We start from the raw sequence: 24,441 nt of genomic DNA on the forward strand, positions 1-24,441 counted from the left end.
AAAACAAAAGGAGGATATGTTGGGAGGCACGGTGCAAAATAGCCTTGAAGGAGAAGGTCCATGGGAAAATGGCGAAGGGCCAGAAGTACCTAGGCATTATGTACTGATTGCTGAAGAACATTTCCTGCCTTTGGCTATGCTCGGTGCCAAGATTTAACAATTAAACATTAAAGACATTGCTTGAGAAAATGGGTCATGGATAAACACATAGGTCGTTAAGAATGCACTGTTCCTTGAAGTATCTTTTACTGATTATATCTTAGCCTTGTACGTGTTCTGCTGCCCCTATGCTCTAAGCTCTTTGTTCCTTGCTCCTATAAAAAGGCTTGACTACAGAAATAAACTTGTCAGTCCCTGCAGAGACTGTCCAAGTGTTGTTCTTTCAGGTTTGCCGTTTCCAAGTCCCAGGGAAAAATCCCCACAGTTATCCTATGACGCAATTGCTATAATTATCTCTGGTTCACAGATGAGGAAACCAAAAGAGAGTTTCTCAATGTTACACAGCCATTAAGCAGTGAAGCTGGGATTTGAATCCAGGTAGCCTGGTTTCAGAGCCTATGAGCTGGAAGCCTTCCTGTTTTCCTGCCTTTAGTCTTGGGGTTTCAATAAATTGCAACTCTAGAGTCATCTTGCCAGTACTTCCACCTGTAAGACTCTGGTGCAAGGTCTTATATGGACAGGCCTACTGCATAGTCCTGGAGGCAAGGCGCAATCTTCTAATGGCTCCAATGTTGGTTCCGCAAATAAGAACAACAAAGTCTGTTTCCAACCCAGTAGGGAAAAATACATTCCTGGAAGAGTGTCCACCCCAAATTCCTTAAATAACCAGAAGCAGTACTTTCCAGTGCTATATGTCATTAGGAAAGACAGTTATCAATAGATCACATTGTGTTCACTGTAGCACTATTTACAATAGCCAAGAAAGCAACGTAAACGTCCATCAACATAGGAATGGATAAAGAAGATATAGTGTATTTATACAATGGAGTACTACTCAGCTATAAAAATGAATTAAATAACGCCATTTGCAGCAACATACATGGACGTAGAGTTTGTCATACTAAGTGAAGTAAGTCTTAAAGAGAAAGACAAATACCATATGATATCATTTTTAGGTGGAATCTAAAATATGACACAAATGAACCTATCCACAAAGCAGAAACAGACTCACAGACATGGAAAACAAACTTATGGTTACCAAAGGGGAAGCAGGGAGGAATAAAAGAGGAACTTTGCATTAACAGGTATACAGCACTACATATAAAAAAGATAAACAACAAGAACCTTCTGTATAGCACAGAGAACTATACTCAATATCCTGGGATAAACCATAATGGAAAAGAATAAAAAAGGATATACATATGTGTGTGTATATATATATATATATATATATATATATATATATATATATAACTGGATCACTTTGCTGTACAGTAGAAATTAATACAGCCTTATAAATCAATTATACTTCAATAAAATAGAACAAACAAAAAATAGACCACAGTGCAAGTTTCATTAAACATTCCATTTGAGAAATACCTTAAGTGGGGAAATTTTAAAAAGAAAAAAATGATGAATTTGGCTATTGTAAAGATAGACATTCATAAAATTTGGAAATAGCAAATACAAAAAAGTTTAGAGTGAGTCTTTCATCAGAATTTGTAAGCTATTCCAAGAATGCTCCACATAGGTAGACATGGATTTTAGCTCTGTGTATAGTACTTAGAAAACAATTAAAAGCATCCACTGAATTAAATGAATATTAAGCAAATAAATATTAAAAAATATTTAATTAGCTTATGGACACGCACACGTTTCAAGATCCAACTATGAGCAGGCATGTCCTCAAATGTTCTGGAATGTGTTTGGCCATTCTGACCACTTGAATTTATTATAAGGTGCTTCTTTGCCAGGTTAGGCAGTGCTGTCTGCCCTGTTCTCTGACTTCTGCTCATGACTTCAGTTTCCCAAAACAAAGGCAGCATAGCATTAGTGGTTAAAAGCCCTGGCTTTGGAATCTGTGCGATCTGGGTTTAATTCCAGTTCACCTGCTTATTACCCAGATGACTTCAGGCAAGTTATTCAGCCTCAGTGTCTTCATGTAAAAATGGGCCTAGTAACATTTGCTTTTTATGTTGTAGTGACTGGCCCACAAAAGCACTCAACAATGGTAGCTACATAAAATTCACATTATTACCATCACTGATTGGCTTTTGTCTCCGATGTTGCCCAGAAAGCACAGTGTCCAAGTTAGATGTACATCTTTTTATATCATCCTCAAAAACAGAAAAAAAAAAAAAAAACCATTATAAACCATCTGAATCTTACAAGCATTTTACTTTAGTGAATCAGTTGAGAAGGCTTAAATTCATCCTCCTCTTTGTAGTAATTTTGAATTTTGAGAACTTAGGGAAAGAAGGAAAGATCTGTTAAACTCTAAGTGAAAAGATGGAGAGGAGGGATCAGTGGTTGCCACTGTAGTCAGTCTCATCTGAAACAGAGAAGGTAACTAACTTTTATTATGCATCTGCTGTGAGCCAAGTATGGCCTTCCCAGGTGGCTCAGTGCTAAAGAATCTGCCTGACAAGAAGGAGATACAAGTTCAGTCCCTGGGTTGAGAAGATCCCTTGGAGAAGGAAATGGCAACCCACTCCATTGTCTTTGCCTGTGAAATCCCATGGACAGAGGAGTCTGGTGGGCTATGGTCCATGGGGTTGCAAAGAGTTGGACACGACTTAGCGACTAAACAACAACAACGTGAGTCAAGTGCTTTACATACATTATCTCGTGACACTTTGGACGAGGTATGAAGACCATCATTTTAGAGATGAGGGAAATGAATCACAGAAAGGACAAGGTAACCTGTTCAAGGTCACAGGGGGCCAATTGGGATTCAAACTTTGTATACCATATTGCCACTCATTGAAAACTGTTTTTCAGTAAATACAGTCCTGACTGATGGCACATAATTCAGGCAGAAAATTCATGTTATTTACTGAGAATGAGTAATGATTTATACTGAAAAAGGTTATAGAGTGGCAAGTGGTACATGGACATAATTTCTGCAATTATCCTGTCTTACTGCAAAATGATTGCTCTTGACCACATAATCAGTACATCCTTGGCTGAGTAAAGAAAGTGCCTTCTGTTAACTAGTTGCTGCCCAGTATGCTACTTTAAAGACAGAGTACATGCACAGAGGCGCAGCATAAATAGGCATGTTTTTAAATGAAAGCTTTCCTGTGGGCCGGTCATTCACCCCATCTAGGAATATTACACTTCTAAGATCAAGTAGTCACTAAGATTCAGTACTGGGGCTAAAATGCCTAACAACATCTAATGATCGATTTTTAGATTTATTTATTTTCATTTTTTCTTTTATTTTATTTAGTGGAGTATAGTTGCTTTACAATATTGTGTTAGTTTCTGCTGTACAGCAAAGTGAATCAGCTATACATATACATATATCTGCTCCCTCTTTAACCTCCTTCTCATCCCCACCCCCATCCTACTCATCTGGGTCATCATAGAGCGTGTAGCTGAGCTCCCTGTGCTATGCAGCAGCTTCCTACCAGCTCTCTATTTTACACATGGTAGTGCATATATGTCAATGCTAGTCTTTCAATTCATCCCAACCTCCCCTTCTGTAGGTTTGTTTTAGTTTTAGAGTAAGACAAACTACCAGCTACATTCTCAGATCCTCTTGAAGAGGAAGTCTACTTGCCTATAGGATGTCACACATAACCTTGGTCAGGTAAAATACTTCAAATTAATTATTGAAAATTTTCATTGCTTTCCCTTCCTAAAAAGTGATTTGTCAAGGATGCTTTGGCAGAAGACTACAAATAAAACCAAAGGAATTCATTTGGTGACAGTATGACATTACTGATTGTGATTACTATGTACATGATTTAATTCTTTTCCATCTCATACTGACTTTAGTTAACCAAGACTGCCAGGTATGGTCTCAATACTGACTTACCATTGTCTTCTGCCGAGAAGTAGAAGATGTCTTTAGTTGCCTTGCTGCCTTCATTCAAGATGTAGTAGATCCTCATCTCATCAATGTCATCTAGCAAAAGAGCAAGCATCATACACATACCGAGTTGGCACAGAGAAAATGAGTATGATAAGAACTTCAGTGTTTTTTATAGGGCATGAAAATACTACAATTAGTAAATTTAAAAATGATTAAATGAACATAAATCTAACTTTATAAAAAATAATGAGGTTAATAAGAATTTAACTTTTTCTTAAAGTTGCAATAACAAAAAAATGGAACCTTATAATTTAAAATTCTGTAACTGTGCTACTCCGTGTATGATCTCTGGGATGACGAGGTGGGCATCCAAGAAGGATGCCCAGGTTCCACCTATGCACACTTCACAACACCATGGTCCTCTACAGGCAGCTTAATCCAGCTGCTGTTAGGTCTTCTATCCAAGGTTGAAACACTCGGATACTCACGAACTATTTGTTGAAAGGAATTTAAACAAGAATAACTATTGCATCCTCAGTAAAAAGGAAATAAGAATAAAATCATGATGTGTTTCTATTGCCCATTCTCTTGGATATTTGAGAATGTGTCAGTTGGGTCTATAATTGTGTTTTTGTATTGCTAATACTAGTATTTTCAAGGCAATTTGCATTTTGGGGTATTCATTTGCAAAAACAATTTTTATAGAACCTACTATAATTTCACTTGGTTTAGAAGCAATTCTGAAAATGTAAAGAAACTGTTTTTTAAACAACCTTCTTTAGTTTTACTCTAAAATTGCATCCAGCTTTATGCATATCGGATGTGTAAAATTCCATGTATCTCTTCACATCTCATGCATAGAGCTACATGAAAAAGTTTTATGACTATGTGAAGAGCAGTCAAAGGTACCAGTATCATCACTTGGGAAGCCAGCAGGACCAGCCTTTAGCTCACCATTAGTAGTAACAACAAATATAAAAGAAAAATGATCATTAAAACATATACTCCCATAGTTAGGCAAACTTCTGTGCCTGCGTGCGTGTTAAGCTGCTCAGTCCTGTCAGCCTCTTTGCTATGGACTATAGCCTGCCAAGCCTCTCTGCCATGGGATTTCCCAGGCAGAATACTGGGTTGCCATTTCCTTCTCCAGGGGATTTTCGTTACCCAGGGATAAACCCATGTCTCCTGTGTCTCCTGCATTGCAAGTGACCCTAGGCAAACTTAGTTCTATGCATTTTCTAGATATAGAAATTGAATTTGAATAGTACAATAAAATGTGCAGTGTAATTTTTATATCTGAAATCAAGACACCAAACCACTATCTTCAGAAATCCAGACTTACTGGTAAACTATGCAATGATTCTTAGGTATGTCATTCTTTACTTAACATTCAAACTTAAACTGATCTTTTCAACATCATTGTAATCTTATAATATTTCAGAAGCAGAAGCTGTCCACCTGTATTTGGCAGTTTTAATGTGTAACTACAAACCTGATTGAATGTCTGAGAGCTCCAGTTTAAAGAGCAGGTTGAGGAAACGGCTGATAATGGATTTGTTGCTTTGTTTGTTAATTTCTCATTCCACTGTATTTCATTAGAATTAGAATCTTGCTGCTAAAGGACTGAGGTCAGGACAATTTCATGCAGAGCTGGGAGATCTTATCTACTTATGGAGCAGGACAAAGGCATCAGGGGACACTGTGTACTAACCTTGTGTAAAAACTTGCGTGCTCTCATTTCCAAGGCCAGTGTTGATAATGAAGCCATGCACCGGTCCTCTGGTTACTTTATACTTCTGGAGTCTGTGGGAACTGTCCCAATCCTCTGTCTTGAGAGACCTGCTGGTAATCAGGAAGCCCACATGTCCAGGGTGAAGGTGTTCCAAGGCCAGGGCATCTCTGTTAAAGGCAGTCTGGGAGAACCTGTTGTCTAGGGAGTTTCTTACGTGAATCCACATTACCTGAGGTCTGTGTGTCTCCACAGCAGTGTTTGGGAAGACATAGAAATCAGCATGAGTGCCATCTGTCACAGTCAAGGAGAAACTGTCTTCAGCTATCGCACTGCCATCGTGCCAGTAGCAAACCAAGTTCTCGTTCAGGTCCCGCTGGGTGAAGGTGGTCACAGGACGACTGCCATTATACAAAATCCTGGCATGGATGGGGACCTGGGTGATGGTAAAGAGAAGGAGATCATCTGGGGTATCCTTGTCTTCCGCTGCCAACTCAAAGGGAATGATGCATTTTCTTTCCCCTTCTTGCAGTATCAGTTAATGGATGGTCATGATAGGTTTCTTATTATTAACACCCGTGATGAAGATCCTGAAGGTTTGAAACATGGGATTATGTTCATCAGTCTCTTGAAACTCAAAGCTGTCCATCTTTATCTCATCATCTGAAGTGCGAACATAGACTATCTTGTTGCCAGCCAACTGCCACTGAGTGAAAGAGGTAATGGGCTCCCCAGGGTGGTCAGAGATTTCCAAATGCCTCAGGCTAGGAGCCCTTGTGATGCTGAAGTGCAGCTGTTCATCAAAGATGTTGACATCATTGGTGCTAAGCAGATCCATGGTGACGGTCACTCTGTCACCTTCTGTGAAGGTGACGCCTTTGCTAACCACCTCAGGTAAGAAGACCCTGTCTAAGCTGCCAATGGTGATGTTGAAATAGCAGTCTAGCAAAGGGTTAATCCCATCAGTCACACCAAACTTGATAAGGTCATGAAGTCCTTGGCTTGTGTGGGTGTAACAGATGAGGCCTTGGTCAATCTCACCCTGGGTAAAGTTCATTCCCAAGGCGAGGTTGTTCCTCACCTCCCCTCTGGGTTTTCTCAGTCGCTGTAGAAGCCCTTTTTGAGGCCCAGAGCGGAGGATAAAACTGAGGCTCTTATCATCTGAGTCAAGATCTGTGGCTTTGAGGACCCGATTGGTGATGACCTCAGTGTGTCCAGTCTCTACTTCCAGCCCATTGTTGATGGTCAGCTGAGGGGTTTCGTCGTCCACCAGGATCACCACAATGGGTACCGTCCTGTGGGTGGCGTGCTTGCCGTCACTCAGCCAGACCTCAAAACTGTCCTCTGTGGTCTCAGAGTCATCGTGCTCATACACAATGGTGGAGGCTTCCTGAATCTCCTGTAAAGTGAAGCTACGGATGGGCTGGCTCTCTGTGGCCAGCTGCTGTGTGATTCGCCCATGCCGAGGGAGGGCTGTGAGCTGAAAGTGAAGCTCATTTGGTGGCAGGTCAGTATCGGCTCCATTGAGCAGTGGGGTGTCTATGACGATGCTTATTTCCTCTAGTACCACAAACTCACGGGCAAAAAGTTCAGGCTGCTCATCATTGGTGGGTAAGATCATTATAGGGAAGAAGACATTTGGGGAGAAGTTGATGCCATCAGAGCAATAAAAGGTGAATTGATCTTTTTGTGGTTCTACCCCCTTGTGGATACTCTGTACCTAGTTGACATGTCTTAGCTGGACATCTCTGATAGAGAAAGTGCTGATGGGATAACCAGCTCGGGTCTCTTCTGATCCAGGAGCTGGTGTCATATTTTCCAGGTAGCCAGAGACTGGCTGACCAGTTACTGTGCAGAGAATTTCATCTTGGGGAGTGTCTACATCTTCAATGCTGAGATGTTGTAAGGTCAAGGCACCCTTCCCACCTTCATGGACAACGTAAGGCTCCCTGACCAAGACCTTGGGAGCCATGTTGTTGACGGGCAGCACCACCACTTGAACCTGTACTTCTTCCACTGTGCTGTCTCCCATCATCCGCTGATGAGATCCTTGGAGAAGGCAAGCCTGAAGGCATCAGGCTGCTTCTGGAATCCAACTTCACCTCCCGCATGAACATAGACTACTGTCCCACTGATGAGGTCCTCTTGGGTGAACTGTTCTGTGGGTAAACCATTCACCAGAATAATGCCCAATTTGGGACTATCTTCCACAGTGAAAGAGAGCATCAAGTTGCCTGTGTCCTTTAGACCATAGATGATGTCCATGGTGATCTCAGTGGCTGTATTTTCTAGTACATCTATGGACACATCTAATAATGCACTACCTATAATAGAGGTCCTGGGACTTTTGTCAGCTGCTACAGGATGCACAGACATCTGGACAGTGATGGGTTTGTGATGCACCTTGTCACTTACCTCCAGATGGAAGGTATCACTAGTCGCCTGGTTTCTGTGGTTCCGATAAGAGATACTCCCATTAACAATATCAGCTTGCATGAAATATTCCCCTGGGACCACAGATTTTTTTTAAGTACTGCAAATGTCCATGTTGGGGACCCCAAACTAATATGAAGACAATCTGGTTGATGTCTGTGTCAGGGTCTGAAACATGCAGCTCATTACTGCTGAGGCTGAAACTCTCTCCTTCTAAGACAGTAAAGCCTCTGTTGGTGACTTGGGGAGGCTGGTTGTCCACAGGCCTCAGGAATAATGTGAATGTGCCAGGTACACTATTGCCTGCAGCATCCTCCACCTGGTAGGTGAACTGCACAATCCATGGTACAATTCCCAGCTTCTCCCAGAGGGGCTGGTAGGCAACTTCATGGTGATTTACCTGGGCCTGGGTGAAGTGCACAGTGGGTGTGTCTGGTGAATCAGTGAGCACAATGTCTCCAGCCCGGACTTGGTGGTTGTCATCTGTGTCAGTTGGAGGCATCAGCAGGGTGTACCACAGGTGCTGGTTGTCTGAGTCCTGGTCAATATATTGGAGGAATTTCTTCTGGAAGTGAGTGAGTTGGTATTGCTGCATGGTCATTTCTAGGGTAGTTCCTGGAAACAGCTCTGGACTCTGCAGATCCACTGGTTGGACTCTGATGGTCAAGAAATGTTGCTTGGATAGATTGGGTGGGTCATGGTCATCCTGCACATGGAAAGTTATCTGGGCCATTATGGATTGAGGGCCAAGGGGTCCAAGATGGCGGTAGAAGAGTCTCCCTTCCACTATGTCTTGTCGAAGCTACTCAGTCACCACCTTCTCATAAAGTCCTCCCTTTCCCACGTAATACCAGCCTTCATCTTCAGGAGCCCGAGGTGGTTCTGACTGCCACAGCAGCATCTCCTCCAGATGCTGCTTTGAGTTGAAGGAACTGGGAGCCAGATCCCCCCCTTCGTTCTTCCTCTTCTCCTTCCAGCGGCTGGTCCTCCAGCACAAAATGGATGGTCAGGTCCTCAGAGTCAATATCCATTGCACTCAGGACAAAGGGGGAGATCTGGACTGCCTGCCCTTCTGTCACCGCGAGCCCAGTGTCGGCAGTGACCATTGGTGGTTCATCATCAACAGGGTTGATGGCGAGAGGGAAGAGGAATCCACCTGGTGGCGCCCATCCTCCATCCGGAAGAAGATGTTGTCACTGTAGGTGTTGCTGCCATCATGCTGGTATGCCACTCGCCCTGCTGCCAGGTCCGTTGGCGTGAAATGCTTGCACCCTGCTGGCGCCCCAAGCACGACCAGCTGCCCATGTCTCAAGCCCCTCATGGCAGCCACTTTCACCTCTCCCAGGTGATCACTATCACTGATCTGAAGGCTGTTGGGGCTGGAGAGGGGCCTTGACTGACCTTCAAAAAGTAGTAGTCCCTGGTCATAGGTAGCCACCGGGGCCAGGGTGTTCAGGGGTTTCACGACCACCATAAAGGCAAAGGGGTCTGAGGTGGCACCATCTGCGTCCACCACCTCCATCTCCAGTTGGAAGAGGTGCTCTGCATCCGATTACTCCGTAGGGGGCTGATAAGCAATTTTCAATTCCCGCAGCTCCCGCTGGCTGAAGGACACTGAAAGGCCCAGGGGGTCGTCAGTGCTGACCATGTAGCCCTGGTGCCCCGGCATGGTGATGGGGGCATTGAGAATGTTGAAGACCGGGTCATCGGCATTAGACTCCTTGTCCTCCGCAGCCAGGACTACGGGCGTCAGGGCTGTCCGAAGGAATTGATGGACCTCCAGCATCATCGGAGCTTCGAGGCTGGGCCTGGGCGCCGTGTTCTCGGATCCCTGAAGGATCCTCACCAGAAGCTGGAAATGTTCTCGGAGCAGCAACTCCTCTGACTCAGCTCCTGGGTCCCCTGGCCCTAGCAGCTCCGCCACCATGGGCATACAGTCCCGGTTGGGCGAGGGGGTGGTGGAGGTGTGCTGGTAGCGCACCCCAGCCCGGATAAAAGCCTCACAGTCTATGGCCTTGGCCCTGGGGAGAGGGGCCCCCGCGGCATCCGCCAAACGCCCATACTTGGGCAGTGGGCCACCCTCGGGGGGAACAGGGGTGAGCCGGCACCTGCGGGTGGCCGCGGTCCCGGGCTCCGGGGAAGCAAAGGCCAGCACTCTCCTGTCAATGGCGTGGCTCCAGCCGCGCAGCTCCTCCACCGCCAAAGGCCTGCTGCGCGTCACCAGCTTCAGCCGGTGGAAGACCACGTCCACCGCGAGCATGAAGGGCAGCGCGAGCGTGGAAGTCGCGGCGTCGAAGCGCAGCTGCAGCCTCACCCGCGCGCGTCCGGGGCTGCGGGCGCCCCAGTGAGTGTAGCGGACCTGGCGGGGCCCGAAGGCGCAGGGGAAGCCGCGCGGGGAGAGCGCGCTGTGGCGCGGCGGCAGGGCGTCCAACACCGTCACCTCGCACCGGTCCCCGGCTGCACTCGAATCACCAGGTCCCTGAGCGGGTCGAGCCAAAGCGAGCGGCCCACGGGTACCCGGAGCCCGGGGTTGGTAAGGAGGATGCTGGGGCCATCGGGAATGAGGCGGCCGAGGGCGCCCCAGGTGGGCAGGTAGGGCACCAGAGGGGGCTCAGCCTCAGGCGAGGGTGTCTGTCCCTGTAGGGCAGAGCAGCTCAGGAGCAGATAGGCGAGCGCAGCGGCAAGCTGCCGGGGCGTCCCAGCAGGGCGCGGAGAAATGCCAGCCATGGGACCTTGGCTGCCTGGAGGGTATCCTGTCTTCAGAGTGGCCCGTTCAGCAGCAGGTGCAGGCGGTGGAGACGGTGGTTGCTGTCCACTCTGGAGCGGGTGAGCGGACTCAACAAGAGCCAGGGGCTGCGCTTCAGCTGCGGCAGGTAAAAGCAGCGGGGGGTGGATAGGGGAGTGCTGGTGGGAAGGTGGGGGGAAGGGGCGCAGCCACCTCCGCCCCTCCCCCTCTCCAGGCTGTCCACTGCAGGCACCAGGCGTTGTCCAGTTGCCCCAGCGCGCGGAGACCTAGGAGCGTGCGGGAGCACTCCCCTCTGCCCCTTGGTACCTTTACCCAGGGTATCTTACCGACCTTCGAGCCTGAAGGGGTGGCCGGGCACCGTGCAACCCTGGGCTGCCTGCCTCGGACCAGTCGGTCTGGATACTCTCCTTCCCGGGCGGCTCAACGGGATTGTCCTCCAAGGCCCGAGACGGTGACCATTGCCGGGTCAGTTCTGCTCCTGTGAGACACTGCGCTCCAGCGGTCCATTCATCCAGGCAACGGTCTTTCTGAGAGTGGGGAGAAACCCCATTCCTCTTCCTTACCGCTGACAAGAGTGCATTTTCCAGCCAAAATTGAGTCTCACTTTGGACATGAAAGGTGCTAGAGGGAGCTATTTTGCAAATAGGATTTTCTAGCTGTCTGCCTGATAAAGCAGCTTCTTCCAGATCCTGTGATTTCTTGCTTACAAAATAACCCCGGCATTTCTCCTTCTCAGTTTTGGGGGGAAGAGCACTAGCATCCAGACTGGTGAACTTGAACAGCTTTTGTTTCTAGTCAGTGGGTCTCACATACCACACAAATGGATGGACCGGATGGCTTTTATTTTCTTAGACGGTGATTTCCATATCTGATCAACAGTGACTGCCTCTGAGTTTATTAGATATGCCGTTTTCTAATTACTTTCTTTGTAGAAAAATATATCGGTAGCCAAAGGGGAGGATGTCAAGAGAAACAGTAACAGAGAAAATACTTATCATAGTTACTTGGATCAATTTCTGTGAATTAACCTATTTAACATCTGTAATGGAATTTGGCTTTCAGATCTGGGATGCCTACCCTCCCTGGTGTGGGGTTAGGTTCTTAGCCTCATACTCATGTTTTAAGTATCAGAGGTGTCCACTTAGCCACAGTGTGGAGTAATTTCTTCCTATAAATAAAATGGTAGTTACTGTGATTTTTAGAAAGCAATTAATGTAAATGTGAGAGAGACCTATTGATGATGGAGAAATAGATGCATCTAGAACTGTACTGATAACAATGGCTTTAAGGGGAATATAAACCTGTAGAACGTTATTCTTAAGTTATTCTTTTGATTTTTTTTTTTTTTTACAATTTTTTTTAACAGCCTGTTTTATTCACTTGAGCAGCAGCAGCAACAACTGACTGACTCCCAGAGCAGGAATAAACTGCTAGTGGATTGAAATAGTTAATTTCCTCCCTAAATATTTCATTTAACCAACCAGTGACATGCTATGGGTCTATATAACCCTCCAAAGTAGAATACTACCTAACACACAGAACATTAAGAGATGATACATTTGAAACAATATATATTAGCCTAATTATGCAGAGCTCCTCTGGTGTGTCTGGAAACTATTTATTAAGAAAATTGAAACATGGGTCAAATTTCACTGTAAATGAAAGAGGCATTATATTTTATAAAACTCCTATCTTGTCCAAATTTTTTAAATTAATAAAACTCTCATTTGTCTCCATATATTAAATTTTACCAAGTGCATGTTCTTGTGTGAGTGTAATTTTGGTTCCCATTCAAGCATCACTCAATCTGGGTAACTATCTTGCTCATGTGCTATTATCATTATAGGCAGAGATGGGGAGGGCAGTTGAGCTGACAGTCAAACTATGTTGATGTTTTTGTCCTGGGATCCGCCCCTTCCAGCTAACATTCCTTCTCTTCTTCACTATGAAGCTTGTTGAAGGTGGTACTTTTTCTTCTTGTGTTTTGTTTGTTTTTGCTTACTATCTCCATTTCATAACCTCCTACAAAGTCCCTCTTAGCACGCTTCCATTTCAACAAAACTCCTGCTAAGGTCATTAGTAATCTAGATGGAAAAATCCAATAGCCATCCTTGGTATTCTCCATTTGCCATACCCTTCTGGTTTTCCTCTTTTCTTTCCTCACTCAAATCCTAATTTCTCAAAAAGTCTTTTTTCTATGCTCCCCAAGCCACATTAAATCTCTGCAATTCTACATTTACAGACCATTTGATTAAGATCTGTCTTCTCCACTAGACTTTAAGCTCCACGAGAGTGGGGCGTGTACTCTGTTCACACCTGATACCTAATGCTTATGCCCCCCACCCCGTAGAAGGTACATGATAACTGTTTGTTGACTGAATGAATGAATAAAAGAATGAAAGTCTCCGAATTAATAACTACATTCTATAAAGCCAAGGTGTTAGGTAGAAAAAACCCGGTGCAAATGTAGGATCACTTCTTTCTTTCTGCTTCATACTATGACAGTTTATTAGAGGCTGGTGATGGTTCTGTTCAGAGGACACAAATTTGATTTCCAACAACTATTTATTAGAGTTTTATTTGCACAGGGCAATTTAAGTTATCCATATTGTATTTCTTTTATCTCTTGCCTTCCCAAATTTCTCTTTTAAACCTGAGCTGCATTTCAAGCCTATATTAAGTGGGAAAGAAAAGAACTACAGCATATATATGTGTGTATATATATAGAATCTAGAAAAGTGGTACTGATGAACAGGAATACAGAAGCTGACCTAGAGAATGGACTTGTAGACATGGGGCAGGGTTGGGGGGTAAGGAGAGATTGGGACAAACTGAAAGAGCAGCACTGACATATATACCCTGCCGTATGTGCCATAGCTAGTGGGGAGCTGCTGTATAGCACAGGGATCTCAGCTCAGTGCTCGGGGATGACCTGAGAAGACCGGGATTGGGGAGTGGCAGGGAGGCTCAAAAGGGAGGGGATATATTTATTCATATAGCTGATTCATTTTGTTGCCCTGCAGAAACTAGCACAACACAACATTGTAAAGCAATTATAAAGAAAAAGAAGAAAGAACCAGAGACTGTGCGCTATGCTGGTGGTTTTCATATGCCCTATGTCACTGGATTCTTTTGGAACCCTGCAAGGTGGCTGTGTGTCTTATTTTTGAATTATATGTAATGATAGACCCCATCTCATACAGCTATTATAAACATTAAATAGATCACTGCACATAAAAAGCTTTGAATAGTAGCTGGCACACAGTGTTCAATAATGAAGTTACTATTACAATTACAGATGAGAAGTGGAGATTTACAGGAGTTAAGTAGAAAATTTTTACCTTGTAAACTAATTCAACTATCACTAAAAGTGTGTCCTGCAGAGAGGAGTACTTACATGCCCCTGTCACCCCAGGAGACTCTCTGTCATGCCCACTCCATAAATACTTGGCTCTGCCTGAAGTTAGAAAATGGTATTTAATAGGTCACCGAAAAGAGACTATATGTGCAAATATTGTGCTTGTGCTTTGGCAGGGAGACAGTCCATTTTCAGTAAAGTCACATTCAACTTCAGGAAAAATGACTGAGAACAGGTGGAAGGCGGTGCCTCAAGAACTAGGAAGTTCCACACCACTATTTCTGTTCCCCATCCAAGGCTAATGGAGCCCAGTTATTCAATCTGATCTTTGCTGAAGCTGCTTTTTCTCTACTAACTGGAAAAATAAAAGGGCCTAAACCCTAAATTTTGTAAGATGAATGCCTCACCACAGTAAAACCTACCCAGAGGCTTTCCTCTAGTCGACCTTGGGGCCAACAATGGATTCTTGAACATTAAAGAACATGTTCCAGTAAGGCAACAGGTTAAAAAAAATAACCCCCTCCTCCCCAAAACTTTAAAATGACCTCTATTGGCTGTGTAGGTCCTACATCATCTGCCAAGACAGCAGCTTCAAGAGGGGTTAAGCACACAGTGTCTGGCATTGGCCAAGCCAACTTTGCCCCCATTACACATGCGGTTAATTGGCATCTATGTTCCTATTGATCCCTCCCAGCCTGAAGAATGCAGTGGCCACAGCTCCACCTCAACGGCTGTATCCCAGGACCACATCTTCCTTTGCATAATCGACAACGGTCTCCCTACCCTACAGGCTGGGCACCACTGTTTTCTGTGCCTCCACATACTACAGGGTGTTGTTAAAGGCAGGCCCCACCCAGTTGGCTACCCAACGGGAGTAGCCACAGAGCCTGTATCAGAGATATGATGCGGGACTCATTAACTTAAACTCACCCAATAAATACTGCTGCTGTTGTTGTTCAGTCACTCAGTCATGTCCCTCTCTTTGCGACCCCATGGACTGCAGCGTGCCAGACTTCCCTGTCTATCACCACCTCCCTGGAGCTTGTTCAAACTCATGTCCACTGAGTCAGTGATGCCATCCAACCATCTCATCCTCTGTCGCCCCCTTCTCCTCCTGCCTTCAATCTTTCCTAGCATCAGGGTCATTTCAAATGAGTCAGCTCTTTGCATCAGGTGGCCAAAGTATTGGAGCTTCAGCTTCAGCCTCAGTCCTTCCAATGAATATCCAGGGCTGATTTCCTTTAGGATTGACTGGTTGGATCTTCTTGCAGTCCTAGGGACTCTCAAGAGTCTTCTCTAACACCGCAGTTCAAAAGCATCAATTCTTTGGTGCTCAGCCTTCCTTATGTTTCCAACTCTCACATCCATACATGACCACTTGAAAAACCATAACTTTGACTAAATGGAGCTTTGTTGGCCAAGTCATGTTGCTGCTTTTCAATATGCTGTCTAGTGTTTGCCATAGCTTTTCTTCCAAGGAGCAATCTTATAATTTTGTGGCTGTACTCACCATCTGCAGTTATTTTGGAGCCCAAGAAAATAAAATCTGTCACTGTTTCCATTGTTTCCTCATCTACGTGCCATGAAGTGATGGGACCGGATGCCATGATCTTTGTTTTTTGAATGCTGAGTTTTAAGCCAGCGTTTTCACTGTCCTCTTTCACCATCATCAAGAGACTCTTTAGTTCCTCTTTGCTTTCTGCCATAAGGCTGGTGTCATCTGCATATCTGAGGTTATTGATATTTCTCCCAGTTATTGATATTGATACTGCTAGTTATGCTATTAATGTGAAGTCAGCACATTTGGGAACTGGGTGGTATGGGGAAGGAGAGGGGATTCAGAATATATTTTCCTGCTCTTCTGAGATTCCACCTAATGTCTGGAAGAGAGCAGATGACAGAGACATCATGACAGAGAGAGCTGCCCTTCAGGCTGTTGTGTTCATGATCCCCCAAAGAAAGGGCTCCTATGCAGATTGTAGCTGCTCAGGGAAAATGCTTGAAGGCTAAGGGTTAAGGGCAGGGGAGCTTATGGAGTTGAGTGAGGAAAGGACTCTTCTATTTTACATCAGGACAAAGAACTGATTCAAATGCTTTCATTCCTGATTGAAAATAAGACCCTGGAAGACCAGAAGGGATTCTTCTAACCTGCCACATGATAATTGATTATCTTACTTTCAATCATTCAACACTTCACTTCAAAGGAAGGTGTTAAGAACATATGTTAAAAAAAGAATCAGAGCTAAAAAAGATTGAGTGATTTTCTAATCTAACTGATATTCTTTGCTCCTTGATTGTATATTTTGATATGTCCATTTAGCAGTGATTTCCTTTAAAGTAGTTTCAAAGATTTAGGAGCCAAAGCTCACATGATGAGGAAGAGTGATAGTATTTAATTGGCAGTGTTTCTTTTTTTGGGGGGGTGGGGTGGAAATCTTAGTTGAATCTGATGTCGGAATAATTTAAAGAGGGCAATATTTTGTTCTTTATCCTGGCTTTCCATTAATAGAATTTGAGTGATTTAATAGGAAGTCTGGCTTTTAAGCAGTTCTGTTTATTTGTCTTCAAGTTTTATGTGATGGGGAATTATTTATTTTTAGTGCCAGCATTTCTCTCTCTTAAGAATTGATCTGTTGCATATTATAATCATGGCTTCCACTCCAAAATTTACAGCTCAGCCAAATTGTAAAAATGATTCCTTACTGTATTTATCAATTACATACAGTTACTGTAGTTGCTGTGGTTCAGTTGCTAAGCCTCGTTGCCTCTCAGCTTTTTTTCTTTTGCTTATGCTTTCGGAGTGTTATATTTTTACTTTTTTCCTTTCAATCAATAAGATAAGTATGGAATATGCATAGAAATACAGAACTAGTAAGGTATGATTCTACCTTTATTAAATATATTTTATAGGGAGATTAAAACTAGCACTAACTTCAGTTCAGTTCAGTCCAGTTGCTCAGTCGTGTCCGACTCCTTGTGACCCCATGAATCCCAGCACGCCAGGCCTCCCTGTCCATCACCAACTCCTAGAGTTCACCCAGACTCACGTCCATCGAGTCAGTGATGCCACCCAGCCATCTCATCCTCTGTCGTCCCCTTCTCCTCTTGCCCCCAATCCCTCCCAGCATCAGGGTCTTTTCCGAGGAGTCAGCTCTTCGAATGAGGTGGCCAAAGTATTGGAGTTTCAGTTTTAGCATCATTCCTTCCAAAGAAATCCCAGGGCTGATCTCCTTCAGAATGGACTGGTTGGATCTCCTTGCCGTCCAAGGGACTCTCAAGAGTCTTCTCCAACACCACAGTTCAAAAGCATCAATTCTTTGGCGCTCAGCCTTCTTCACAGTCCAACTCTCACATCCATACATGACCACAGGAAAAACCATAGCCTTGACTAGACGAACCTTTGTTGGCAAAGTAATGTCTCTGCTTTTCAATATGCTATTTAGGTTGGTCATAACTTTCCTTCCAAGGAGTAAGCGTCTTTTAATTTCATGGCTGCAGTCACCATCTGCAGTGATTTTGGAGCCCAGAAAAATAAAGTCTGACACTGTTTCCACTGTTTCCCCATCTATTTGCCATGAAATGATGGGACCGGATGCCATGATCTTCGTTTTCTGAACGTTGAGCTTTAGGCCAACTTTTTCACTCTCCACTTTCACTTTCATCAAGAGGCTTTTGAGTTCCTCTTCACTTTCTGCCATAAGGGTGGTGTCATCTGCATATCTGAGGTTATTGATATTTCTCCCGGCAATCTTGATTCCAGCTTGTGTTTCTTCCAGTCCAGTGTTTCTCATGATGTATTCTGCATATAAGTTAAATAAGCAGGGTGACAATATACAACCTTGACGTACTCCTTTTCCTATTTGGAACCAGTCTATTGTTCCATGTCCAGTTCTAACTGTTGCTTCCTGACATGCATATAGATTTCTCAAGAGGCAGGTCAGGTGGTCTGGTATTCTCATCTCTTTCAGAATTTTCCACAGTTTATTGTGATCCACACAGTCAAAGGCTTTGGCATAGTCAATAAAGCAGAAATGGATATTTTTCTGGAACTCTCTTGCTTTTTTGATGATCCAGTGGATGTTGGCAATTTGATCTCTGGTTCCTCTGCCTTTTCTAAAACCAGCTTGAACATCAGGAAGTTCACAGTTCACATATTGCTGAAGCCTGGCTTGGAGAATTTTGAGCATTACTTTACTCGCGTGTGAGATGAGTGCAATTGTGTGGTAGTTTGAGCATTCTTTGACATTGCCTTTCTTTGGGATTGGAATCAAAACTGACCTTTTCCAGTCCTGTGGCCACTGCTGAGTTTTCCAAATTTGCTGGCATATTGAGTGTGGCACTTTCACAGCATCATCTTTCAGGATTTGGAATAGCTCAACTGGAATTCCATCACCTCCACTAGCTTTGTTCGTAGTGATGCTTTCTAAAACTAATAGTACTGTACATTTAAAATAGCTAAGATGGTAAATTTTAAATTATGGTTTTTGACTATAATTAAAATCGATTTTGAATATGTCACATATAAATACAAACAATTATATAACATACCTGTTTAAATTTTAAAAGATCAAAATGATACATAGTCCCATAGTGTATCAATTTGTGATATTTGAAACAAGACAATAAAATCTGAACATTTAAGGAGAAATAAAGAGAAAATTCTGTCATTTTACAAGATCTAGACACTGAAATTTTTCTTGAAATTCCTTGAATTGTTTATTTCAAATTGTTTGCTACCATAACATCATCGCCTCAATGGACATGCATTTCAGCAAACTCTGGGAGATAATGAAGGACAGGGAAGCCTGGTGTGCTGCAGTCCATGGGGTCTCAAAGAGTTGGACATGACTTGGCAACTAAACAACAACAAAGATATGTTTAAGTTATTAACAAAGTTAACAGTACACCAGTAATGACACATGACAGTTTGAGGGTAGCTTCTGGAAAGATCTTATTCTTCCATGCTGCTGCTGCTAAGTCACTTCAGTTGTGTCCGACTCTGTGCGACCCGATAGATGGCAGCCCACCAGGCTTCCCCGTCCCTGGGATTCTCCAGGCAAGAACACTTAGAACATATCAAATATTTAATAGTTACTTTATTGCATTTCTTTATAAAAGAATAAGCCAGAAACATACTAGCTCCTAGAAGTGGTCGGGTTTATTTACTTGGTTCAAGTCACAGATGCTGGCCTTGGGTAGCCTGGGTAAAGTCCCTCCTCCACCACCACCAGCAGTGAGATTTAAGTATATTAGTTCTTCTTAGCCTCATCATCTTTACCTGTAAATTGAGGATAGTTTTCTTAATACTAAAGTAAATAAGATAGTGCATGGTGTTCTTAACAGAGTAATTTGAATTGTAACAAGAAGAAAGATAATCTGGGAGATGGGAAATAACTGGCTAAAATTGATGGCTTTCAGAAATACACCTGCATGAATGGAAGATGACAAAGGTCCACAAATACAAGCTACATGACAATGATTAGAAATTTAACTGGATCCCACTTCTTGGGGAGCTTCCCAGGTGACGCTAGTGGCAAAGACTCCCCTGCTGATGCGGGAAGTGTAAGGGATACAGGTTTGGTCCCTGGGTTGGGAAGATCCCTTGGAGGAGGGTATGGCCACCCACTCCAGTATTTTTGCCTGGAGAATCCCATGGACAGAGGAACCTGGCAGGGTACATACAGTCCATAGGGTTGCAAAGAGTCAAACATTACTAAAGCGACTGAGCAAAAGCATGCACTTTTGGAGGGGAGGAAGAGAGCAGCTTTCAACTGTGCCTTAAAACCCAGAAGTCATCCGCAACAATAAGATCTCAAAAGGAAAGTTGATAAAGAAAGACTTTTCGAAACCAAGATGATATTAGAGGGATCACGTGAGATTCTAAATTCCAAATAAGGTGATTGTTTCTCTTATCTGGTCAATTTTGTCACATAGATATTACAGATAACAGAATGAATCGGAATGTTGATAAGGTTTGGGAAAACTGCATCCTAAATGTTATTTTGATGTGAAAGGATGCCAAACACTAAGTGCTCATAGTAACCTTAAATGTCTTTCAGAATCTCCATGTCTGCTTTTACATGCCCTTCAGATTGGATAGAGAAAGCTGCATTTCTCTAGGATTTTGTTTCTCTGATGGGAAAAACGTATAAAACTGAGATACTTTATGATGTGAAACTCATCCAGGTGAGTAAGGGTGGCAATAGTTAACTAAATGCTTAGCTTTTTTGCTCTCTACTAAAATGGGTATCAGTGAGGTTATTGCAGGAAAGAAGCAAGTTCACTGCTGTGCGTTACAGGAATTCTTAAAAATGTATTGTGAGCACATATATTTAACAGTATTCCTGGCAGGATAGTGATAAAACAGTGCAGTTCCTTTGACTTTGCTCTAATGAGGATCTACATCCAAGGATTATAGGAAATGATATACTTGGAATTTGGGTCATCTCCACAGTCAATTAATTATATTTTCATGATAGGAAGCCAGATATAAAATAGAGTGACTTTGAGTCTTTGCATACTTTATTTTTTCTGGTGATGGTGTTTGATTTTTATTTCTGTAGCACAGAGATTTAAATACTCTATGACATCAACAATTTGATCTTCCTTTATCATTACAATTTATTACTTTTTATGTCATAAGATAGTCAATGGACTTTTCAAAGGGATAAATGCAAACTTTCAGTATTTGGGGTTATTTTTAAATTTTAAGTCTATGTTCATTGTCAATTCAAAACCATGGTTTGACTAAAAAGACAGATGACTAGTCAAAGCTTTTTTTTTTTCTGATCTTGTTCATTCAGCTAATCAAGGTGTGCAATCTGTACCTACAGATCTTCCTTTTCCTTACAGGTGTCTGTGTCCTAATCCCCAGGATGCATGAATATGTTATGTGACATGGCAAAGGAAAACAGCATTATGGATGGAATTAAGGATGCTAGTGAGCTGACCCTGAGATGGGGAGACTATCCTGGACTAGTGGGTGAGCCTAATATAATCCCAAGGGTCCTTAAAGGTGAAAGAAGGAGGCAGATGAGGGAGAACAAGAGAGATGGCAGCATGGAAAGGACTTGGTCTGACATCGCTGGCTATTAAATGGGGCCACAAGCCAAGGAATGTGAGTGACCTCTAGAAGCTGGAAAAGACAAGGGAATTAATCATCCCTACAGCCTCCAAGAGGAGCCCAGTCCTGCCAGCACCTTGATCTCATCACCCATTTTGGGCCTCTGGCCTCCAGAAATGTAGGATGATAAATTCTTGTTGTTTTAAACCATGAAGTGTGTGTTACTTTGTTAGGAAATCAACAAATATTTATTATCTACTCTGGACCCAAGGAGGTAGAGGTGGTCCCTAGGGGTCTCAGCAAAAACAGTAGGGGCAGCTTTCAGAGTAGGATCTCTAAGAAAGGACTGTGAGGCTGAGAGGAAATGCGAGGAGTCTCTGGGAGATACCATTTAGGTCTGGGAACTCATGTCTTTGAAGATCTTTTCATTTCTTCATCTTCTTCATGCTTTGGGTATTTTGTTTCCTCTCCCAGGAAACTGGCGTTTTCTGCAGAAGACTTTTGTTTCATGGAAATACTTGTCTTTCCAAAAGTAAATGAAGTCAACAGTATGAGATTCAGGCATCCAAGTAATTAGACATGGTCTTCTGTTGTTTAGCATCTTTTAAATTAATGGAAAATTAATTTTGTGCACTTCAATAGCATTTTTACTTTGAAGGATCAAAGAAAATATGTTCTACAGATTTGTATTCAGGATGCTTTCCTTCAGTTTGCTCCCTGGGAATATGAGCTGTACCCTGCTGAATGTCCACAAGTCCCCCAGCAAATAAGAAATGCTCTGATGCTTAGCCAAGAAAAATGTTGGCAGAAACTGCAGGAAAGACTAGACTTATAGGAAGCTCCCTGAAGCAGGATCTTAAGAAACATTAAATGGAGGGCATGAGAAAGCTGAAACCACCCTCTACTCATTATCCAACATAGTCACATTTTCCCATAAGCCTTATTTTTATGTCCAACTATAAACCTGGCTTCATTATGATTATACTTGTCCGAAACTTGTCAAGTTTTTTGTTGACTTGTTTTTCTCTTAATGTCCTTTTTTTGGTGGCTTCCCTGGTGGCTCCAAAGGTAAAGAATCTGCCTGCAAAGTAGGAGACCCGGATTTGATCCCCGGGATGGGACGATCCCCTGGAGGAGTGCATGGCTACCCTCTCCAGTATTCTTGCCTGGAGAATTCCACGGGCAGAGGAGCCAGGCAGGCTACAGTCCATGGGGTCACAAAGAGTCAGACATGACTGAGCAACTAACACTTTCACTTTTAAAGGACAGAGTTCTTTTATGAAACGTGTTCAGGCAGAATGCTGAGATAGAAGAGCAGCTACTTTGGCATCAGAAATCCTCCATGACAATATGGCGTTGCCACTTCCTAAAGACAAGCTCCCCGTGTGACTTCTATCTTGATTTCCTCCTCTGTAAAGTGGGAATGGTGATGAAACCACACCTTGTGGGGCTGTTGTAATAATTACATGAAACACAACATACAAAGCCTCACAACATGGATGAAGTATTGAATTAATGTCAGGTGAATGAATGAATGCTAGCTCCCAGGACAGTGAGCGGTCATTGCATCCAGGTACCCCAGAACTGCCCTAGTAGTCTTGTGACCCTCAACCACTCAACTTCCTTGGAAGGAAACTCAACTTCCTCTATCTCCAAAAGAGAAATAATCTTAATACCCACCTCATAAGCTTACTGTGGGACTTTCCAGGTGGCTCAGTGGGTAAAGAATCTGCAATGCAGGAGACAAAAGAGACAGAGGTTCGATCCCTGGGTTGGGGAGATCCCCTGGAGGAGGAAATGACAACCCACTCCAGTATTCCAGCCCAAAGAATCCTGTGGATAGAGGAGCCTGGTGGGCTACAGTCCATGGGGTCACAGAGAGGCTTTCTGGGAGGCTTTTCAGGCCACGTATGTGAAAGCCTGCTTGTTTGTCTAATTTTAGCTGAATAAGAATCTGACTGTATGGTGAATGATTATAATTATTTGGCTGGCTCACAGACACACACATACACGTCCCTACACAGGCAGATAAATAGAGCCTTTTTATTCAAAGCTAAAATTTTCCAGAAGTTTTACATCTATTGTCAATATCACTTATCTGATTAGGGCCCAGAGTTCCAAGTCATAACTTGGTAATGCCTTATAAATGCAGAGATATGCCTTATAAATGCAGAGATATGCCTTGATGTGCTCAAGAGTTTTTAATCTTTCATTAATGTTTATGGAACAATCTTATGTACAATGTGAAAAGACATCTATCTCTCCCTCCTCAGTAGGGTACTAGTTTTGCTTGTGCATGTATTTGTTTTTCCCCATTAATCTTCCTTTATCTTCTGTTGAATTCTGAAATAAATGTGTCTTCCAATTTGTGGTGAGAGCATAAACCCAGATTTGATCTCTGGGGGTTCAGAGGAGGAATTAGATTTTGCTTTTATGCTTAGTGCAAAAGTCAACCTCATGTATTGAGCAATAATTCTTTGTTTTTCTCGTCTTTCTCCTGAGAAAACAGGAAATTAATTGCATCCCAGTAGAGTGACTTGGTATTGATGAAGTGGCACTTTGTCTCATTAAGAGGTAGTCTGGGGCTCACTTGATTTTATTCAGGGACTGTGGCTGAGGACAAGAAGGTAAATGTTGCATTTCCACCGGCTACTGGTTGGTTCACGTGACCCAGACACCTCGCCGCTTCTCAGATGCCTCAAGGAGATGAACCACAGGACTGCAATGCACTTCATCATTTATAAAAATGTGTCAAGTACTGTCTGCAACTGCCAGCCTGTTTTCTGGTTTTCAGTCAAGCACTCAGCCTTGAGAAAAACATTCAGCCTTGAAATACCTGGCCTGAAGGATTGTCACTTCCATTTTATAGCCCGATCACTGTTCATTGAATGTATCTAGGAAGACTGAGTCTATGTGTATTCTCTACGTCGTCGGCTTTTTTTTTTTTTTTTTTGCATTTATTTATTTTTTATTTTTTAAATTTACAATATTGTATTGGTTAAGGGGGCCTCTTAGGGATAAATAAACATAGTGCAATCGGGTCACCATGTTGTTTTAGAAACAGCTGCCCTTGGCACACAATTCCGCAAAACTGCCCAGAACAATGCCATTTCTCCCCAGATAGGAAGCACTT

At 43.2% G+C, this 24,441-nt stretch overlaps 1 protein-coding gene and 1 long non-coding RNA gene across 2 annotated transcripts in view; one reads left to right on the forward strand and one right to left on the reverse strand.

Annotated features, from left to right (window-relative positions):
- Nucleotides 1-10,891, reverse strand: part of FREM3 (FRAS1 related extracellular matrix 3) — a 112,916-nt gene extending 102,025 nt beyond the window's left edge. Inside the window, 7 exon segments of the mRNA XM_027567430.1 lie at nt 3,983-4,072; nt 5,691-7,754; nt 7,757-8,234; nt 8,236-9,090; nt 9,092-9,294; nt 9,297-10,595; nt 10,598-10,891. Coding sequence (XP_027423231.1) covers nt 3,983-4,072; nt 5,691-7,754; nt 7,757-8,234; nt 8,236-9,090; nt 9,092-9,294; nt 9,297-10,595; nt 10,598-10,868 — 5,260 coding nt within the window. The 5' untranslated portion in view covers nt 10,869-10,891.
- A 39-nt stretch (nt 10,892-10,930) lies between these two features.
- LOC113907806 lies at nt 10,931-21,515 on the forward strand. Its single transcript, XR_003515286.1, has 3 exons — nt 10,931-11,014; nt 20,305-20,431; nt 21,098-21,515. It is a non-coding gene; the product is annotated as an uncharacterized LOC113907806 (long non-coding RNA).
- Nucleotides 21,516-24,441: the final 2,926 nt, after the last annotated feature.

This window comes from Bos indicus x Bos taurus, chromosome 17 (assembly GCF_003369695.1).
Source record: "Bos indicus x Bos taurus breed Angus x Brahman F1 hybrid chromosome 17, Bos_hybrid_MaternalHap_v2.0, whole genome shotgun sequence".
NCBI lineage: Eukaryota > Metazoa > Chordata > Mammalia > Artiodactyla > Bovidae > Bos > Bos indicus x Bos taurus.